At 33.9% G+C, this 20,740-nt stretch overlaps 1 protein-coding gene across 1 annotated transcript; it reads right to left on the minus strand.

Annotated features, from left to right (window-relative positions):
- Window positions 1-4,077: 4,077 nt before the first annotated feature.
- On the minus strand, window positions 4,078-8,781 carry LOC101898159 (uncharacterized). The gene is made up of 2 exons (XM_005187871.4): window positions 8,555-8,781; window positions 4,078-4,751 (listed from the first exon to the last, which is right to left on the minus strand). The coding sequence occupies exons 1-2, from the start codon at window positions 8,561-8,563 to the stop codon at window positions 4,269-4,271; spliced, it is 492 nt and encodes a 163-aa protein (XP_005187928.1). The 5' UTR covers window positions 8,564-8,781; the 3' UTR covers window positions 4,078-4,268.
- Window positions 8,782-20,740: the final 11,959 nt, after the last annotated feature.

Raw genomic sequence — 20,740 nt, forward strand, 5'->3', positions numbered from 1 at the left:
CTTCAAGTTTCGCATTTAAATGTTGTAATAACTTATGACAAAAGTTGCCTATGCAGGTATACGTCGTCGTATAGACATTCGGTATTTTTAAGATTTAAACAGAATTTTTAAAGGATTTTTTATTTTATTTATTTATTTATTTCTTTTATTTTTTTTTGGAAATCGCCAAATTTGTACCAAATGGTGGAAGGTATTAAAAGTTCGGCCCGGCCGAACTTACAGCTTTTTTACTTGTTGTTATTATCATCATCGTCTGTTTGCACTTTTACCATTTACCTTGTAGGGGTCAGATTAATTGATTTAATGTAATTTTGAGACAAAAAAACAATAACAACTCCAACTAATTTTTTCCAACCTAATGTGGAGTCGACTAAAGCTGGAAGTTCATTTGGATGATGGGCTAACCATTGGCTAAATGGAGTTTAGTTGAGGTGGTGGTGTAACCACACAATAGTTACTTAATCATCAACATCATCATCATCAACGCATTAACAACCAAGTTCAAACACACATGCACGCATACGCACACACACATTTACTAGAAACTCAACAATTACTACAATACTAACAACAACAGGGAAAATATCGTCATAAGTGGCCATAATTGCAAACTTGAGTTAAATTGTATTTGCCCAAAGATTAAAAAAATATTATTATTTGGAAATCCAATATTTAATGTAGGTACAAAGTTTCAAAACAAAAGAAAAAAAATTAAAAAAATGAAAACATCAACGATAAACAATAACAACCACAACAAGTGAAAGACAATAACAAATTTATGGCCTGATTTAATAGATTATCCGTTCCGTCTTCGAAATTTTCCCTTTTGGAAATTTGTCCTGAAAGTGAGACCTTATATAAATGAGGGGTTTTCATAGTTCTACAAATATTCAATTTTACAATTTGTATAAGAAGCAGTGATCCAAAATTAGTATTTTTTAGTACTTTTTGAACAAATATGGTACGCATTTGCAAAATCACCACCACATCCCAACACCAGATATCAATAGAGGCCTTAATATCAAATTTCGGAATTAAAGCTCTATATATACGCAATACCAAACTTAGTAACATTTAGTCCTTTTCGTACAATTATGGTACATATTTTCAAAACCATCTCCATATCTTAATCACAGACATCAACATTGATATCTTTATCAAATTTGAGAATTCCAGCCCTATCCGTTCTTTAGTACCATTTGGTACTTTAGTACCATTTGGTACTTTTCGTACAAATAAAGCACGTATTTCCAAACCATCGCCAAATCTCAAAAAAATATATCACCAATAATCCGAATATCACATTTTAATATATTATCTCTATCCCATTATCTCTATCCCTAAGAACAAATTTAGTACCATTTTGTACTTTTCGTACAATTATAATTCACACTTTCACAACTACCTCCATATGTACAGGCTACACATGAACAGCGACCCCAATACTAAATTTCAGATTTCAAACATTAACTGTTCAGTCAATACCAAATTGTATCAAGTATAGTACTATTTAGTACTTTTCGCGCACTTATAGTATACCTTTTCAAAACCACCTATTAATCACAAAGCTACCATCAACAGCGACCTCAAAATTTTAATATTTCAGCTTTTAGTACAGTACGCACACTTAGTACAAATATCGAAAACCACCTTCATATATTAAACTTACCTTCCAGCCTATACTTTTACATAATACCAAATGGTACCATTTTAGAAGTTTAGTACCATTTTTGAACTTTTCTTAACCTTAAAGATGGAACTTCTAAAAACCCTTTGGTATATCTATTCTGTAGTTCATTAGTGACTTTCCTTTCAAATTTCAGAATTCTAGCTCATTCTGTTTGTCCCATACAAAGTATTCGATTTTTAGTACATTTTATTTCTTTTCATATCCATTTTAAATATGTCTACAAGAAATGTGGATTTTTTAAAATATATTTTTTTAGAGACCATAAATAAACGTGGATTTTTCAAAATAATTTTGAAGAACTATAAATAAACGTGCATTTTTCAAGGGCCAGCAATAAACGTGGATTTTTCTAAGGTCTATGAATAAACGCAGTTTTTTTTAAAGTCTATAAAAAAAGTCTATAAAAAAAAGTCTATAAAAAAAAGTCTATAAAAAAGTCTATAAAAGTCTATAAATTAACGTGGATTTTTCCAAGATCTATAAATAAACGTAGATTTACAAAAAAAATTCAAGGACCAGCTATAAAAGTGGACTTTTAAAAATTTTGTTTCAAGGACCAGTTATAAACTTTAATTTTTTAAAATTTTTAAAAATATTTTTTCAAGGTCCCAATATTTTCAAACGTGGATTTTTTAAAGGTGTTTTTTTAATATTTTTTTAGTGTCTCAACTTTTTTAAACATGGATTTCAAGAACCAGCAACAAACATGGATTTTTGAAAAATATTTTTTCAAGTCCAGCAATAAACATGGATTTTTTGAAATATTTTTTCAAGTCAAGCAACAAACGTGGATTTTGAAAAATATTTTTTCAAGTCCAGCAACAAACGTGGATTTTTTAAAAATATTTTTTCAAGTCCACCATAAACGCGATTTTTTTTAAATATTTTTTCAAGTCCAGCAATAAACTTTAATTTTTTTAATATTTTTTTCAAGTCCAGCAATAAACGTGGATTTTTTTAAAATTCTTTAAATAAAGTCATAAATAAACTAATATTTTTTTAAATCATAAATAAACGTCGATTTTTTTTTAAAAATCATAAATATACGTAGATCTTTTCAATGTCTATAAATTAACGTGGATTTTTTAAAAAAAGTATTTTTTTGGACGAACAATAAACGTGGATTTTCCAAGGTCTATAAATAAACGAGAATTTGTTTTAAAAAATCCAAGGTCTAAATTTTTTTAAACTTATTTTTTTTAAATGTGGATTTAAAAAATGTTCGAATGAGGACTTTTTAAAAATATACGTTCAACGTCTCAATTTTTCCAAAGGTGGATTTTCTAAAAATATTTTTTCAAGGTCTCAATTTTTTCCCAAAATGGATTTTTTGAAAATATTTTATTCAGGGTCTCAATTTTGTCAAACGTGGATTTTTTAAAAATATTTTTTCAAGGACCAGCTGTAAACGCGGATTTTTCAAAGATATTTTAAAACCTTGGACTTGGATGTTTTAAAAATTGTAAAAAAAAATTTCAAGGACCAGCTATAAACGTGGATTTTTCCAAGGTTTTTAAATGCACGTGGATGTTTTAAAAATATTTTTTCAAGGACCAGCTGTAAACGCGGATTTTTCCAAGATATTTTAAAGCTTGGACTTGGATGTTTTAAAAATTGTAAAAAAAATTTTCAAGGACCAGCTATAAACGTTGATTTTTCCAAGGTTTTTAAATGCACGTGGATGTTTTAAAAATATTTTTTAAGCTCTGATTTTTTTATGATTTGTGACCTCATCGGGGGTTTGAATAATATTAATGAAATAAATTTTCGCGGATCTATGGAATTAGATCTACAATTGTAACCTGTACAGCAGGTGCAAAATCAATGAATTTTTCAGCTCAAAGGCTTCTATTCTGACCCTAACTCTGTAGCGTGATTACAAATTAAGATGGACAGATAGACGGTCACATATAGCTAGATCAACTTAGATCGGCTAGACAGGAAGATCTATGCTTACCATCGTGGGTCTTGGACCAATTTTTCGAGGTTTTGCATTTTTTTTTTAAACCAGTCGAACCTATAGTACCCCCAATACATACGGAAAGTTCGGAATTATGGCTAAAGTTCTTTCAAATATTCTCAAAAATCTAAGATTTTTCGTGTTCTTTAAAAAAAAATAATAAAAATTTATATTAAAAAATCGTTGATTTATAGATGGGAAGGCCCGAAAAATATATTTGTGAGCTGTTAAAAATGTATTAAAAAACCGAGATTTTTGACCAGGGAAAAATACTACTTTTAATCCTTACAAATGTCCTTGAAATTTTTTTTTTAATTAAGGAAAAATTTCATTTTTTTTGGGAGTGATTTTTTTTAGTGAGGGGCCTTTCGATTCGGTTTCCGCTCATAGATTTTAGTTAGAATAAAAAATAAAATAAAATTTCAAATTTTGTATTTTTTTTTTAATTTTAAATATTTATTTATTTGTTTTTAATTATTGTTCTCTTGTACTCTTTCACTATGAAATAATATGAAACACTCGCAAAAAATAAAATATTACAACTTTGAAAAAACAATTACAAAAACATTCTTTCGTTCGTTCTTTCTATCTTCTGTTCTTTCTTTAACTTAATCTAACCTATTGTTGTTGTGGTGGCTGTTGTTGTTGTGGAGCTTGTTGCTGCTGTTGCTGATGGACCTGTTTGCCACGCCCTTGTTTGCGGGAATGCTTATTGTGATGGGTCTTCGAGGGGCCATTTGGATTGGACTTCGATTTGCCATGAGATTTGCGGGCACGGCCTCCGGATGGATGCTGTTGTTGTTGCTGCTGCTGATGGTGTTCACCACCCTTGCGATTCTTGCCATGACGATGTTTGCGTCCACCTTCACGCACGGGTTTCTGTTCGCCGGCCACCACGCCGTGGTGATTGGTTTCCTCTTTCAGCGGCAATGCGGATTTGGGTGCATGTTCCAATTTATGTTCGGGCAATTCTTTCAGCTGATGTTTTTTCTCATGGCCACCATTCTTTAAAAGCTTTTTCGAGTCACCAGAATGTTTGTGGGATTTGTCAGCTACCACTGTGGAGACCAGCAGGCAAAGGCAGAGGGAAACGAAAATGATCTATTGTGGGGGGTGAGGGAGAAACAGAAATACAAAGAGGAGGGAAGAAAAAAACAATTAATACAATTTATAAATAACTTTATTTTATTTTGTTTTATTTTTTGCTGTTGTAAGTGGAATAAAGAATACGCAGTCATATTAATATTAGAGGAAGTTATGGCCTCCAATGATAAGATAACACCGAAGCGAACCAAACCCCAGCCGTATCTTTTCACTGTTTGTTTATTTACTGGAATACTATGAACTCAAAAATCCATATGGCGGCTTTGATAGCCACCAAAAAATAAATTGCTATCCACACAGCTTTTGTTGTTGTCGCTATCAGTGTTCATGGCCGGTCGTCCTCCTCCGTTTGCGTCTCATCATAATCATCCTAATTTTAGGTTGTGTTAGAGTTTTCTTTTTTATCTTTTTGATATTTTGGATTTGAGTTCGTCGTAACTTCCAATATTGGCTGCGTTTTATATTCAATATTTTTGTTGTTGTTGCTGTTGTTGTTTTGTGTTTTTGTATGCAGACAGCGTTCATTGTTTTTATTGCAATTGTTGTGCCTGTTTTCATCAAATACAGTCATGATACAGTCAAACAGGGTTGTGACGAGCAGTGGCTATGGAAAATTGCCGACAGTATAGAAGTTCTCCATAAACGATTTAATGTAGGGCAAAGCTTTAGAAGTATTAATATAGAGTACGAAGATCTGCAAACTCTATACTCTATGTATAGCAGGGTTCTGAAAGCTTTTTTTATGTAAGAAAAAGCTTTATACGTTTTATCTATGTGTCGGAGGTCTACAATTTGTTTTATATTTTAGAAAGTTCAGGAAGCTATTCTATGTATTGGAAAGCTACAAAAGCTCTTCTGTGTAGAGAAGAAGACTTCTGGGAGTTATTTTATTTGTAGAAATAGCCGAGCTGCATAACAACTCAAGAAGATCAATGGAAGATTTTTTTATGGATAGAAGACTTGTAGAAACTTTTCTACGAATAGAAGAGCTTTTGAAGCTCTTCTACGAATATAAGAGCTTTTTAGACACCTCTACGAATATACTTTCTTTAAAGAAAATCACAATAAGATCTAGAAGTAGAAGAGCTGTAGGAGTTCTTCAATGGATAAAAGACCTCAAGAAGCTCCTGGTAGCATAAGAGCTCTTCCTATCATAGAACCCCTCAAAATATATATTTTTTTTGTCAGAAATGTTCTTCAATTCGTAGAGGACCTATATAATCCATTTTTATGAATAGTGAACTTATAGAAATGTGTCTAGCTCCAGACGTTCTTATGTGTATAGAATAAATATAAAAGCTCTTCTACGGTTAGAAGATTTATAAAGATCTCTTTTACAAATACACGACTTGGAAGCTCTCTTAAGAATATAAGCTCTCTTAGCTCGCGTATGATTGGTTGAAGATCTATAGAAGCTTTCCTTTTCAATGAATAGAATACTTCTAAAAGCTCTTTAATAAATATGTCAGTTCTTATATGAATATATGAATTTTTAACGCTTCACTTTATATAGATCCTGTTCTATGGTTCTAATAGCCCTAGAATTTGTCTAGTTGCAGAAGATTTTCAGAAGCTCTTTAATTTTCACCAGAGATCTACATTCTAGGCATATTTAGAATAAGCTATTTTATATGTTGCAGAGCTAGATAAGCTCTTCTATATGTAGAAATAAAGTAAAAGCTCGGCTATGAGCAGAAAAGCTCTTCTACTATGCATTACAAATTACTAGAGCTCCTACATCTACAAAAGAGTTTCTCAATCCCTTCTCTGTATGGAAAGCTTCTAGAGCTGTTTTGTCTATAGAACAGCTACGGGGACATAAAAGTTTTCTCTATGAATGAAAAGCTTTTTGTACTCCTATATATCCTATAGGTTTAAGAGCTTATTTCGTCTTCTATTGGAACTTAAACGGTTTTTTTAGGGCTGGATATTCGATTTTCTTTTTAAAAACATAAATTTATGACAACCCAACATTTTGAAGCCAGAAACGGATTTAAATTCGAAGCCAGCTTTTATTGAAATGTTTTAAATATTCAGATTTCCATTACGTTTTCGTCCTGTATTTGGAGAGTTTGGGAATGTATTTTTTGATTTCGGTGGCTCCAAGCAATTTTTTTAAGACGGGTTTTATATTTACCGTCTAAGATTTAAAACGCAGTAAGTTCGGCCGTGTCGAACTTTGAATACCCTCCACCATTTGGAACGAATTTGGAAATTTTCAAAAAAGGGGATCCCTTAAAAATTCTGTTAAAATCTTAAAAATACCGAATGTAGCCGTTATATTGGGGTCTATACGAAGACGTGGACCTGCATAGGCAACTTTTGTCATAAGCAATTACAATATTCAAAATCTGGTGAATAATGTCGTTAAAATAATCAAAATACCGAATATAGGGGGGTACGGTTATGTCGGGGCTATACAAAGACCTGGACCTGCACAGACAATTTTCTGTCCGAATTTTTTCAAATACGAAATTCCAAACAATTTCGGTGAATATTGTACCTAAAATCTTCAAAATACCGAAAATACGGAGGTAGAGATATATGGGGCCTATACGAAGCCGTGGACCTGCATAGACAATTTTGTTGCCATAGGCTGTAGAACCCGATCACGAATTTTATATACGAAATTTGAAACAACTCCGGTGAATAACGTCGCTAAAATGAAATATGGAACAAAGTCAAAATATGGAATATCGGGGGGTTCTGTTATATGGGGGATATACGATATCATTGACCTTTTTAGGCATTTCTCTTCCAGGAAATAAAGTGCTTAGAAAGAACTTCTATTAAGGATTTTTAGACAATTTCATTGAAACATATAGCTAAAATCATGAAAATACCGACAATAGGGAGGTTTCGTTATATGGGAGATATACTCTTGCAGGAGATAAAGTACGCACAAAGAACTCCTTGTGTAAAATTTCAGAGAATTCCATTGAGAAATTTGCCTAAAATCATAAAAAGGACCGAATTCCGGGAGGACACCGTTATACGGGTGCTATACTATATCGTGGACCGATATACCCTATCTTCAAACTTGACTTGCCTTCAAATAAAAGACTAATCTGTGCAAAATTTTAGCTTCCTATTTTAATTCGTTTTGACTCTAGCGTGATTACAACAGGCAAACGGACGGCCAGGGCTAAATCGTCTTAGCATTTTACGTTGATCCAAAATATATATACTTTGCTAAGTCCAAAATTATTACTTCGATGAGTTACAAACGGAATGCCGAATTCAATATACCTTCCATACTATGTATGGTGGAGGGTATTAAAAAAGATAAACTCAGTTCAAAAATTTGTAAAGCGACTTATTGGCTCCACTTTTTCTTATGCTTTGGGTAGAGGGGGATGTTTGAGATTACAACACTATTTTGTATAACATTTTCAACTTTTAAACCCTTATAAAATCTCCATCCATATGGTGGCAACTATTTCCATGATGGTATTGAAGCTAACGACTGAAAAATTTTAAATTCCAAAGACAATCTTCCATAACCAGGTTCCACTGTACGATCGTAGACTTTATCATTGCGTCTTGAGAATTGGATTCTTTCTTTAATATCAATTTTTTCTTGTTTTTCTTGTTATTGCTGTTGCGTTGTTGTTATTGTTGGCATTCACTTCCTTTCGTTTGGAGTCGCCAAGACTTCAACTTGTTTTTGTTGCGTCTACAGTTCATTTCAGTGATAAACAGCCACACATCCCGCAAACACTATTCACTTGCTTTACTGATTAGCAAACGCACAATCACACACACACACTCACAAACACACAGTAAAAACAACAACTTACTGTTTTCATTTTGATTTCTTTAATTTTTTTTTCGAATTCTTCCCGGAATTTCTAACCGCTTCACTTCTATTTTAGGAGGCCTGTTTCCCTTTTTGTTGGGATCTCTAACTCTTCTTCACTGGCGGGGAGTTTCCGTGAAGCGTTTCGTCGTATCACCACTGCTTGCTTTTAAAAATGCGCGTTGCGTGTTAACTGTCCGCTGGCTCGTTACAAACTGAAATTTGAAAACCCTTTGCTGCTTATAATGGCTTCTCTTTATGATTTATCTTTGGGATAGTTGTTGAATGCTTCTTGTGACTGCCTGCCTGCCTGTTGGCCCGTCTGTCGGACGGGCATGTCGCTGTTATGCCAGTGTGTGTATCGGTATTTGTTGTTGTTGGTGTTGCTGCTACATTTTTCCAGCTTTCTTTGGAGTTTATTATGCGTTGCGCCGTTGCATGTGTGTTTATTAGGGTGGCTAGCCTGTTTGGGAGGGCCAATTGGAAATATCTTTAATTAGTCTCAGAATATATTTTTTAGAGAATATTTTTTGTAATATTTAAAAATCTGATAATAATAATTATAATTAAATATACAGGGTGTGATGAAAAAAAAAACTGCAACGAACTTCAGACTACTGTCATTTCTAAGCCACTCGGCCGAAAGCTGTTAAAATTATTCCAGTGACAGCTTATTATATTGTTCACAAGCGTACAAAAGCATTTTCGTGAGAATTTTCCAGAAAAAAAGTTGTTCCTGATGGAATTCAAGCTGGATAGTGTTATTTCTTTATATTTGGCTGGAAAACCACAAGTGGCTATCGTTAGAGCACTCCAGCATTTAAATGCAAATAAATCTTTTGTGTCTCGTACCATCGCTCGTTACCGTGATACTGGTAGCGCAGCCCGACGTCAAGAAAACATCAACATCAGCAGATATGGTTCGAAAAGTAAAGAAGCGACTTGATCGAAACCCGCGTTGCCGTGGCTCGTGAGCTGAACATATCGCAATATTCCATTCGGCAAATATTGAAAAATTAGCTCGGGGTAAAGCCATTGAAATTCCAAAAAGTGCTAGAACTTACACCGCAACAGAAAGAAAGTAGACTCAAAAGTGGTAAAGAGTTGCTTCGCTTGACCGAAAGTGGTGTACTTCCGAATTAGATTTTCTCCGATGAGAAAACATTCGTTGTCCAGCAGTTTGTAAACAAACAAAAAATCGTGTTTACTTACCAAAGAGGTCAGCTGAAAATGTGCACCTTCGGTTGGCCAACAAAACTCAAGCGCCGCCATGCTGATGGTGTGGGCCGCCATAACAGCCGATGGTCGCTCTCCGCTCGTATTAATCGATCGTGGCATCAGAATAAATGCCGAATATTATCGCGAAAATATTCTGGAGGGTGTATTAAAGCTTTGGGCACGCAAACATTTTGGCCGCATCCCAACAGAACTCAGCACCATCGAATTCAGCACGCGCCACTCAAGAAGTACAAAATGAGGTTCCTCGCTTCATTTCCAGCGCATAATGGCCACCAAAATCTCTGGATACCAATCCGTTGGACTATTGTGCCTGGTCGTAAGGACCAAATTTCATCCCATTTGGGCCAATATTACACGTTTGATGCACAATAAAAGGCAAATCGGACGAAGATATACCCATATGGGATTCATATCTAAATCTGAACCAATTATGATAAACAATATTAAATCGACTCAGAATGTAGATCATAAAAAGGAACGATGGAACGATGCACAAATAGATAATATCCTGACCACCATGTCGTGTAGGGTATTTAAAAAAAGTAACTGTCGATTTTACCGGCGGAACAAATCTAGTTTAGTAAAACTTTCGGAGTTTTTTGAAATTTTTTCCAGAGGTAGTTATTTGTATCCTGATTCCGTGAAATCATTTTTTTTTTTTTTTTTTGAGCAACGGACACAGATACTCGGATATTTGACCAAAAGTCTCGGTCCAAGACCTACTAAACCGATGTGGACAATAAAGGTATCATTAGAAAGCTAATGAAAATACCTACCAACAAGTAGTCACACGATAATAACAAATATTGTAGAACTTTGGTAAGGTTATAGTGTCAGCAATAAATTGGCATTCATTTTGTGGACTCCCTCAAAATCCAAGTCCAAAAACTCAATAATTTTGATACAATTCCGGAACCGTTTTAAATAACTCCATCAAGTGACCACTTGAATTAAGCCCTCAACCAAGTTCGTTTATTTAAATATTGTTTGATATTATGATTATTGAAAATGTTGACCTTTTATGGTGGAGGTTGCGAAGGGGTGGGCCAATATCGTCCGCCTATGTCTATTTTCGGACCTAAGTCGAAAAAATATATATATTACAATGTACCAGATTTGCACAATTTCGGAAAGAAAATAGTAAAATGTTTGCTTTTTATAGCAGAAAGTCTTTAAATCTCATGCATTTTAAAGTTTACCGAGGAGGATATTACTAATACCCCTGCACAATGAAGGCACATCCAAATTTTCTGTCCAAAACTATTTCAACCGATCCATATGTATGTGGAGATTTCAAATCAAATCTCTATTCCTTCACCCAATACAAAATTTAGTACCATTTAGTTATTTTTCGTACTGTTATAGTACACATTTTCAGAACAATCTCCATATATCATCCTCAGATAACAATGGAGACCTCAGTATCAAGTTTCAGGATTTCAACTGTCTCATTTTCACTTTTACTAAATTTAGTACCAAAAAAACTCATTCTCTCATCCACGAAACCAACAGTGACATCTATATCAAATTTCGGGGTCCAGCTCTATCCCTTCACCCAGTACCAAATTTAGTACCATTTAGTTCTTTCGTACAGTTAAAGTATACATTTTTAAAACGATCTCCATATCTCATTCACGAAACCAACTGTGGGCTCTATATCAAATTTCAGGATTTCGACTCAATTTCTTTACCCAATACCAAATTTTGTGTGTTTTAGTACTTTTCCTACAATTTTAGTACGCCTTTCCCAAATCACCTACATTTCTCAATTCCAGATGAGGTCTTTCAATATAAAATTGGAGGATTCCAGCCCTATTCTTTCAACCACTACTAAATATAGAACAATTTAGTACTTTTCGTACAATCAAGCCAAATCTCAAGGGCAGATGCCATCAGTAATCTCAATATCAATTTTTAGCATTTTATCTCCTTCCCTTCACCCAATAACAAATATAGTACCATTCCGTACATTTCCTACAATTACAGTACACATTTCCAAACCACCTCCAAATGTCCAGTCTTCAAGATTTCAAGAACTGTCTGTTTGTCCAGAACCAAATATAGTACTACTTTGTATTTTTCGTGCATTTGTAGTACACATATCCGAAACCACCTATTTATCACAATCCTACCATCAACAGGAACCTCAATACAAAGTTTCAAAAATTCCCGATTTCAAAAACTATCTGTTCACCCAATACCAAATTGTACCAAATGTAGTACTATTTAGTACTTTTCGAGCGCTTGTAGTACACATTTCCAAAACCATATTTTTATTACAAATCTACCACCAAAACGGACCCCAATGCATGATTTCAAAAAAATCCAGCTCCAACCGTTCATCCTAAACCAAGCGATTCCAAACTTAGTACTATTTAGTATATTTCGCACACTTCGTACAGAGGTATCATTTTGGAAGTTTAATACCATTTTAGAACTTTTCGTAACCTACAACTTTGAATTTCCAAAAACCCTTTGCTACATCTATCCTGCACTCCATTAGCGACTCTCATTGCAAATTTTCGAATCTAGCTCATCCCGTTTGTCTAAGAAAAATTAATAATTTTTTAATACATTTTAGTATTTTTTGTACACGTTTAGTACGAATTTCCAAAAATGCAGTTGGAGTATATTCCCTGAAGAAATATTTTTTAAAATATCTAGAAAATCTCTTTTAAAAATCCACATTTGTGAAAAATTTGTTTTTAAAAAATTTCTATTTCAAAAAACTCCGCGCTTGAGGATACTTTCTTAGTTCCAGGCGGTAGTTCCTCAGATAGAAGACATATTTTTTGAAAAATCTCGTTTGAGGATGGACATGGAAAAATATTTTCAAAAAGTCCTCTTTTGTGAATAATACCTTAACATATATTAAAACAAGTAAGCAAAGGCTATAGTCGTGCGGGGCCGACCATGTGATACCCTACAACACAACGATATGCTAGAAGCCCTCAGCTCGGCGAGCTAGGGTAACCTATATGGGTAACCAATATTTCGAGGTGTTGCATAAATTCTGGCCCAATCAAACTTATAATACCCCCAACACATAGTGTTGTAGGGTATAAAAATCACGTGAATAGCATCTGAAAAAATATTTTTGAAAAAATACACATTTCAAAAAAATATTTTTCAAACCCAGCTTTTTCGATAGCCCACAAAAATATTTTCAAACCATTCACAATTGTCAATTTGATCATTTTTTTTTCTGAGCCGAAGTCAAATCTAATGGATTAAAGTTCCAACCTAGTTTCCATCAATGGGGGTATCTGCAGCCACAACATAAGTTATACCCTCAATAACTATTCTATTTCTTGCTGTTGTTATTGTTTCTTTTTTTGTGGGTTTTAATGATAAAAATGTGTTATTTACACATTTTGTTGTTGTAGTCGTGTATTTTAACGCTCCAATATTGTATTTATATTTTATCACATGAACTACTCTACAGCACCAACCAAATAAGTGCGGAATATATAGATTTGGTTCAAAACTTACATACACATATAATATTACATACCTACATCGATATCTCTATGTGTATGTATGTATGTACGCGTGCGGATGTTTATACACATTCGAATTTTCCCAAATAAAAACAGTCAATAAAATCAACGATTGACGATCATCGTCAATTCTTCGAAGAACATACGTGTCGTTTTACCTCTCTTTGTCAGTCCGTGCGTAGGGTGAGAGTGTGTGTGTGCGCACACGTCAGGCATACTTTTGCAGACGGGCCTCCCCCAAATAAAAATCGATTCCATTTCGTTGACGTGTGTTGTTGTTATCATATCGACAAATGGCTTTAAATTCAGGTAAAACAATGGCAGACTGACCTGCAAGAAATGGTGAAATTTTGAAATAACTAATCCCATCGAAGAAAATTCCCCCCAAAAGTCCAAACAGATTTATGACACCTTTCTTTTTTGCCCCTTTGAGCCACTGTGCCCCGGTTCTGTTAATAAATAGTTGTCTCTTATTGACTTGACTTATTTGATTTGATGATCACACAGCTGATACCGAAGTCAATGTAAATACCTGACCGAAATTGAGAAAAATAATTCTCCCAAGCTACTGAATTTCTATTTGCGTTTTTGATTTATTTTGATGGATTAGCCAATAAGTGTAGCATATCTGTGTGTGTGTTCAAATATTGGCTGTTATATTATCGAGAGGAATTGATAACATTATGAGATAGTATTTGGACCGTTTGACGACATTGCGAAGACGAAAAGGTAGGAAGAGAAGATAATAGGTAAATTGAAGGCATTTTGTAAGGTCAATTTAAGATAAACTATTTAAAAAGCAGTAAGTTCGGCCGGGACGAACTTTGAATACCCTCTACCATTTGGAACGAATTTGGAAATTTTCAAAAAATAAAATCCTTAAAAAATGCTGTTAACATTTTTAAAATACCGAATATAGCTGTTATATTGGGGTCTAACGACGTGGACCTACATGGGCATTGTTTTTCATAAGCCATTACCATATTCAAATTCAAAACTTGAAGGTATAGGGAGGTACCGTTATATCGGAGCTGTGCGAAGACCTGGACCAGCATAGACAATTTTCTGTCATAGGCTGTAGCATCTATTACGAACTTCAAATACGACATCTCAAACAATTTAGGTGGGTACCTAAACTCGTCAAAATACCGAATATAGGGAGGTTCTGATATATGGGGCCTATACGAAGACCTGGACCTGCATAGACAATTTTCTGTCACAGACTGTAGCATACATTACGAACTTCAAATACCAAATTTGAAACAATTCCGATGAATAATGTCGCTAAAATCATCAAAATATCGAATATCGGGAGGTACCGTTATATGGGGGCTATATGAAATCGTGGAGCTACATGACTCATTTACGAACTTAACCTGCCTACTGGAAAAATAAACATGTATGCAAAATTTTAGCTCTCTATTTCAATTCGTTCGAAAGATAGCGTGATTACAACAGACAGACGGACATCGCTAAATCGAATTAGAATTTTAGAGTATTTATAGAGTATTGAAATAACTGACATTTTGTACAAGGGTCAGTATTGGTGCAGGATTGATGTATCAAAGGGTTTTTGAAAATTCGAACTTAAAGCTTACAAAAAGTTCTAAAATGGTACTTAACTTCTAAAATTGCACCATTTTGTATTATATGAACGGATAGTGATAAAAACTTAAAATTTGGTAAGAGAATCAAGGTTGCAAGGTAAGTTTGATATATGAAGGTGGTTTTGGAAACTGTACTAAGTTTGCGAACTGTACTAAATTTTAGTATGGTTTAGAGTGAACGGATGAAGCTGGTGTTTTTGATCTTTTTCCTTAGGATCTCTGTTGGTGGTACGTTAGTGATAAAGAGGTGGTTTTGGAAATATGTACTACAAATGCACGAAAAGTACTAAAAATTACTTTATTTGGTACAATTTGGTATTGTGGGAACAGATAATGCTTGATATCTGAATTTTTGTATCAGAGTTGCTGTTCATTTGTAGCCTAGACATATGAAGGTGGTTTCGGAAATGTGTACTATTATTGTCCGAAAGGTACTGAATGGTACTATATTTGGTATTGGGTGAAGGGAAAGAGATACAATTCTGATATTTCATATTTAGATTTTATATGATATCTGTGTTTGAGATTTGTCCGTGGTTTGGAAAGGCGTCCTATATTTGTATATATATTTATATTTTGATTGAGATATGGAGGTGGTTTATGGAAATGTGTACTATAATTGTACGAAAAGTACCAAGTGGTACTTAGTTGGATATTGGTTGAAGAAATAGAGCGGAGATTCTCAAAATTTGTATTGAGGTCTCAGTTGGGATCTGGGATTGAGATATGTTGGTGGTTCTGGAAATGTGTACTATAATTGTACAAAAGTACCAAATGGTACTAAATTGGGTATTGGGTAATGGAATAGAGCTGGAATCCTGAAATTTGATATTTAGATAACTCTTGGCATCTGAGGTGAGATATGCGTCCTATATTTGGTACAAAAAAGTACTAAATGGCACTAAATTTGGAACTGGGTGAAAGGAAAGGGCTGGAATCCTCAAATTGTATATTGAGCTCTCTTTAGGTATTGGGATTTAGACATGAAGGTCGTTTTGAAAATATGTAATATAATTGTACGAAATGTACTAAATAGGGTACTGGATAAAGGGATGAGGCTGTAATCCTCAAATTTGATATTGAGCTCTCTGTAAATATTTTGGTTTAAGATATGGAGGTGGCTTTGGAAATGTGTACTATAATTGTACGAAAAGTACAAAGTGGTACTAAATTGGGTATTGGGTGAAGAAATAGGGCTCGAATCCCAAAATTTGATATTTAAATAACTCTTGGCATCTGAGGTTGAGATTTGGAATTGGATTTGGAAATGCGTACAATATTTGTACGAAAAGTACTGAATTGCAGTGTATTTGGTATTGGATGAAGGGACGAAACGTACTAAATATTACTAAATAGGGTACTGGGTGAAGGGATGGGCCTGTAATCCTCAAATTTGATATCGAGCTATCTCTTGATATTTTGGATTAATTGATATTTGGATTTTGAAAATGTTTACTATAATTGTACGAAAAGTACTAAATTGGATACTGGGTGAAGGCCTGGAGCTGGAAGCCTGAAATTGAAAATGCGTTATATGTTTGTGCAAAAAGTACTAAATTGTACTTAATTGGGTACGGGGTGAAGGGATAGGGCTGGAATCCTCAAATGTGATGTTAAGGTCTCTGTAGGTGTCTGTGTTTAAGATATGGAGGTGGTTTTTGGAAATGTGTCCTACAATTGTTAGAAAAGTACATAGTGGTACTAATTTGGATATTGGGTGAAGGAATCGAGCTAAAATATTGAAATTATGATGTTTAGGTTACTGGTTTTCTCTGTGTTTGGGATTTGGCGGTGGTTTTGGAAATGCGTACTACGAATAGTAGTACATTTGGTATTGGATAAGGGATTCCGTCCCCATCCCTATTTCTCACACGAATGGTAACCTACATGAGAAATTTCAAAGTTCTAGTCTTAAAAAATATAAATAATTTAGCGCCAAGAACTCACTTTTTCCAAAAACACCCCCCCCCCCCCCCTTTCTTTGTTAAAAAAACATAATTGTTGGTACGTTTTAGTACCATTTTGGTCCGAATTTCAACAAAGACCATGCAGATAATATAATACATAAATAATATTAGAAATGGAAAATTAGAAAATACTAACCCTTAAAGCGTATAATTTAAAAGCGGTTTAGTACGAATTTTTAAAACACTAGTCCGCTCAACACAAAGAAGCAGCTGCAGCTAGAATTTTGAAATTTGATATTTATGTACCTGTACTAAAAAAAGTACCAATGATCTGGATGTTAATTTATTTAACCTTTGAAATTTTAAACTAAAACCAATCCCTTATTTGGTTTTAATCCACCGAAGAACTTTAAAGCCCTGTTTTTTATTGAGGGCTCTTTTATTTTAAGAAGCTGTTATTTAAATGATTTCTACTGTAGAAGACCTTATAAAAATTACCCTTAAGTCTGAAGCTCCTCAGTTTTTTAGTTAAAAACCTAATGTCAATTTCTTTTGTTTATTTGACACCAGATTTATGTCTGATAAATAAAAGCTTTGTATTAATTTATTATATGAAAAACTATATATTTTTTAATAAAACAATTAAATATTTACATGTAAAATCCTCGTGGTCTTGATAACCATTTTATTATCTTTCATATTTTTATATCTTATCTACGGGGTTTTTCCCATTTTGGCATGTGGATATTATTAATAAACAATTCTGACGTATTTTTTGTCTGCCTTCTTATTAAATTTAGATATACTTCAAGATTTTTATTCAATTAATTCCATTGCCAAAATAATGATGGACGAATAGCTGAAGCCATGATACCATGAAAATCTTGCAAATTCAATTGTTTGGATATCGGGTAAATTATGGCAGGTGGGTGGATTTATGTTTCAAAAAAAAGAACGGAATTCAAAGAAGGAATAATTCAAATTTGCGGGAAATTTTCAGACATTTTAATGGTTCTGTAAATTAATTGGAATATAGATAAAGGGGAATTTGTTGCTTTTTATGCGTTGTTCTTTGATCTGCTCAATTGTTTGTAAACAATTATTTTAATGACTTATTCGTAGAATATTCTTTAAGGCTTTCGTAGAATATGGTGAATTTTCAAATAATACAGTTGAGTATTTCATTTTCAAATGAATCGGTGTTTCTTTTTAAAATGTTATAGATGTGGGAATTTTGTGTTGTACTAAATATTTTAGATAAATTTTGGATTCTGTCTTTCTTTAAAACAAGTTAAAGAGTATCAGTTGGTTTTGCCGACAGCTTTATACCGGCAGCCAACTATCCTTTCGTTCGTAGAGGTCCTAAATAAATATGACATAAATATTGTGACGCGCCAGGTTTGGACTACATTGGCTACTTCCTTCACTTTATATGAGAAATGTGATAATTTTTACAAAATGTTAAAATATGTGTGAGATACAGATAAACATAATGGTACGGTCAAAATTACAAGAAAATCGAATATTTATATCCAATATTCAGGTTTCTGGTTGAGAGAAACATTTAGGTATCGTTGTAAAGAATCGCAGACTTGTTTTGCAAGTTATAACAGATGAAAGTATTGAAAATTGTGGTCCCTTGTGGGTGCGGTACCTTTTGGTGTTAGCAAAAATGTTTGTAGTTGTGAAATTTGAAGAGAGTTGGATGCTTATTTTGCTTTCTCTTATTTCTCCTTCTTTTTTTCAAAATCTTGAACCCTTTGTGGGGGAGGTAGCAGAAGGAGTGGATCGATATATCCCATCTACACAGCAGATCTTTTGTTATAGTAGAAATAATGGGATGTGTGAGGTATGAAGAGAGCCGGATGCTTATTTCGGATTTTATGAAAGTTTTGGTTATTGACTTTGTAGTAGAAGAAATTATCCGATCTCTTTTATACAGATCTTTTGTTGATAAAAATATTGAGGTGTGCCAAGTCTGAATGGAATCGGATGTTAATTTCGCGTTATAAGAGCTTCATGAATATTCAAAACTTTGACCCTTTGTGCGGCAGGTACCAGGAGTACAGCGTTATATCCCATCTTCACAGCAGATCTTATTTTAGTAGAACTAATAATTTAGTGAACTAATATGATGAGAACCGGATGCTTATTTCGCATTTTATGATCGTTTTGGTTATTCAACACTTAGACCCTTTATGGGGGAGGTACCAGAAGGAATGGTCCGATCTCTACCAGCATTATAAAAATTCTTGTGTTGATGAAAATATTGAGGTGTGCCAAGTCTGAATAGAATCGGATGTTAATTTCGTGTTATATGTGCTTCATGGATATTCAAAATTTTGACCTTTTGTGGGGGAGGTACCCGAAGGAGTGGATCGATATTGCCCATCTCCGAACTCGATCTAAGTTTTACAATAATATTGCGATGTACCAATTTTGGATCAAATCGGATACTCCCTTCGAGAGTTATCGTGCGCACCAACCAGACGGACATCGCTAGATCGACTCCAAATGTGCTGAAACGGATTTGGTGCAAAGAGATCTAGGGTCTAAAACCGTTATTTCGAGTAGGCACGTTTTGACCGTATTAAATGATATATACCCTATCTAGCCATTTGGCTGAGCCATCAGCCATACATCATTTTAATTAATGCTCTATAGTACTGTTGGTTGATACTGTGCTAATCACTGACGCCTTAAGGTATGCTTTGGTTTATGACAGCTGGTAGTGAGATGAGATGAGATTTTATGTTGTGGCAAAGTTAATAAAACAAAACAAAGAAGACCATTCAAAAGGTCTCGAGTTGACAGTATATATCAGAGCATTACCTAAAATCCAACGTAGCGTACATTAATATTCAACTTCCCCACTATGGTAAAATTTGTTGTACCTGCGTATTGTCCAAATACGTCAGGTCCATATCTTCAAATCTACCAACTTAAAATGTTGTAAAAATAGATAGTTTTCAAAAATCTCTCTATTGTTAACTTTCCAATGTTTTTTTTTTTTGTTTTTTAATGTTTTTATTATTTGATCCCATTTTCAACACATGCAAAAAAGAAAATGGTCAATTGTCAATGTTGAAATTGGTTAACTTTGAAATTTCGTACGTCCGACGTATTTGGATAACTTTCGATAAAAACATGTGTTTTACTTTGTTTGTGTGGTGAATAACGTCGACAGAGTACGTCGAGTTTTAGGTAACGCTGTCAAATTCAAATTGGTTCTTTTTATTAAAGGCCGTTCTATAGAATTTTTTAACCTATAACGCATTGGGCAACAATGTTTGTAACATCTGGAAATATTGGTTCTAGGCCCTCTATGAGTCAATCTAGCTATGTAGTTTGTAATCAGGTTGCAGTCAATTATGGCGCGACCTTTGCGAAATTTTGTACGAATTTAAGTATTTTTTTGGAGATGATCGCAAAATATTTAGGGATGAAATGAACCGTGATTTTTAAGTTGCTCTACAGTTTACGATTATAGACCAACCAACGTGGAATTTTGCATGGAGAAAGGGTTTAAGACAGAACAGAAACCTTTAAATTTGGAGGGTCACCTGATAATATTTAGATGATTACATGGACCATAACTTCTGTTTGAAAACAATAGCAACAATTCTTTAAAACCTGTAGTATTTTTATTACCGAAATACACGAAAATATGACGTCTGACCGTCTTATTGATGCTTATAGCAAACTTGTATATGAAACTGTAGAATAGTGTGGGTTTGAACCTAAGGAGGCTTTCCAATATAGAAAATGTCGAGACTATCACATAGTCGGCCCCGTACGACTATAGCCTTTGTTTACTTGCTTAAAATATACTACTATATCGACAGAGGATCGTTTCAAAGTCAAAGAAAATCCAAGGCATTCTGTAGGCAGCAAACAACTGCCAAAAGGTTTTCCTTCAGAGATCTATGACACA

This window comes from Musca domestica, unplaced genomic scaffold (assembly GCF_030504385.1).
Source record: "Musca domestica strain aabys unplaced genomic scaffold, Musca_domestica.polishedcontigs.V.1.1 8, whole genome shotgun sequence".
Taxonomy (NCBI): Eukaryota; Metazoa; Arthropoda; class Insecta; order Diptera; family Muscidae; genus Musca; species Musca domestica.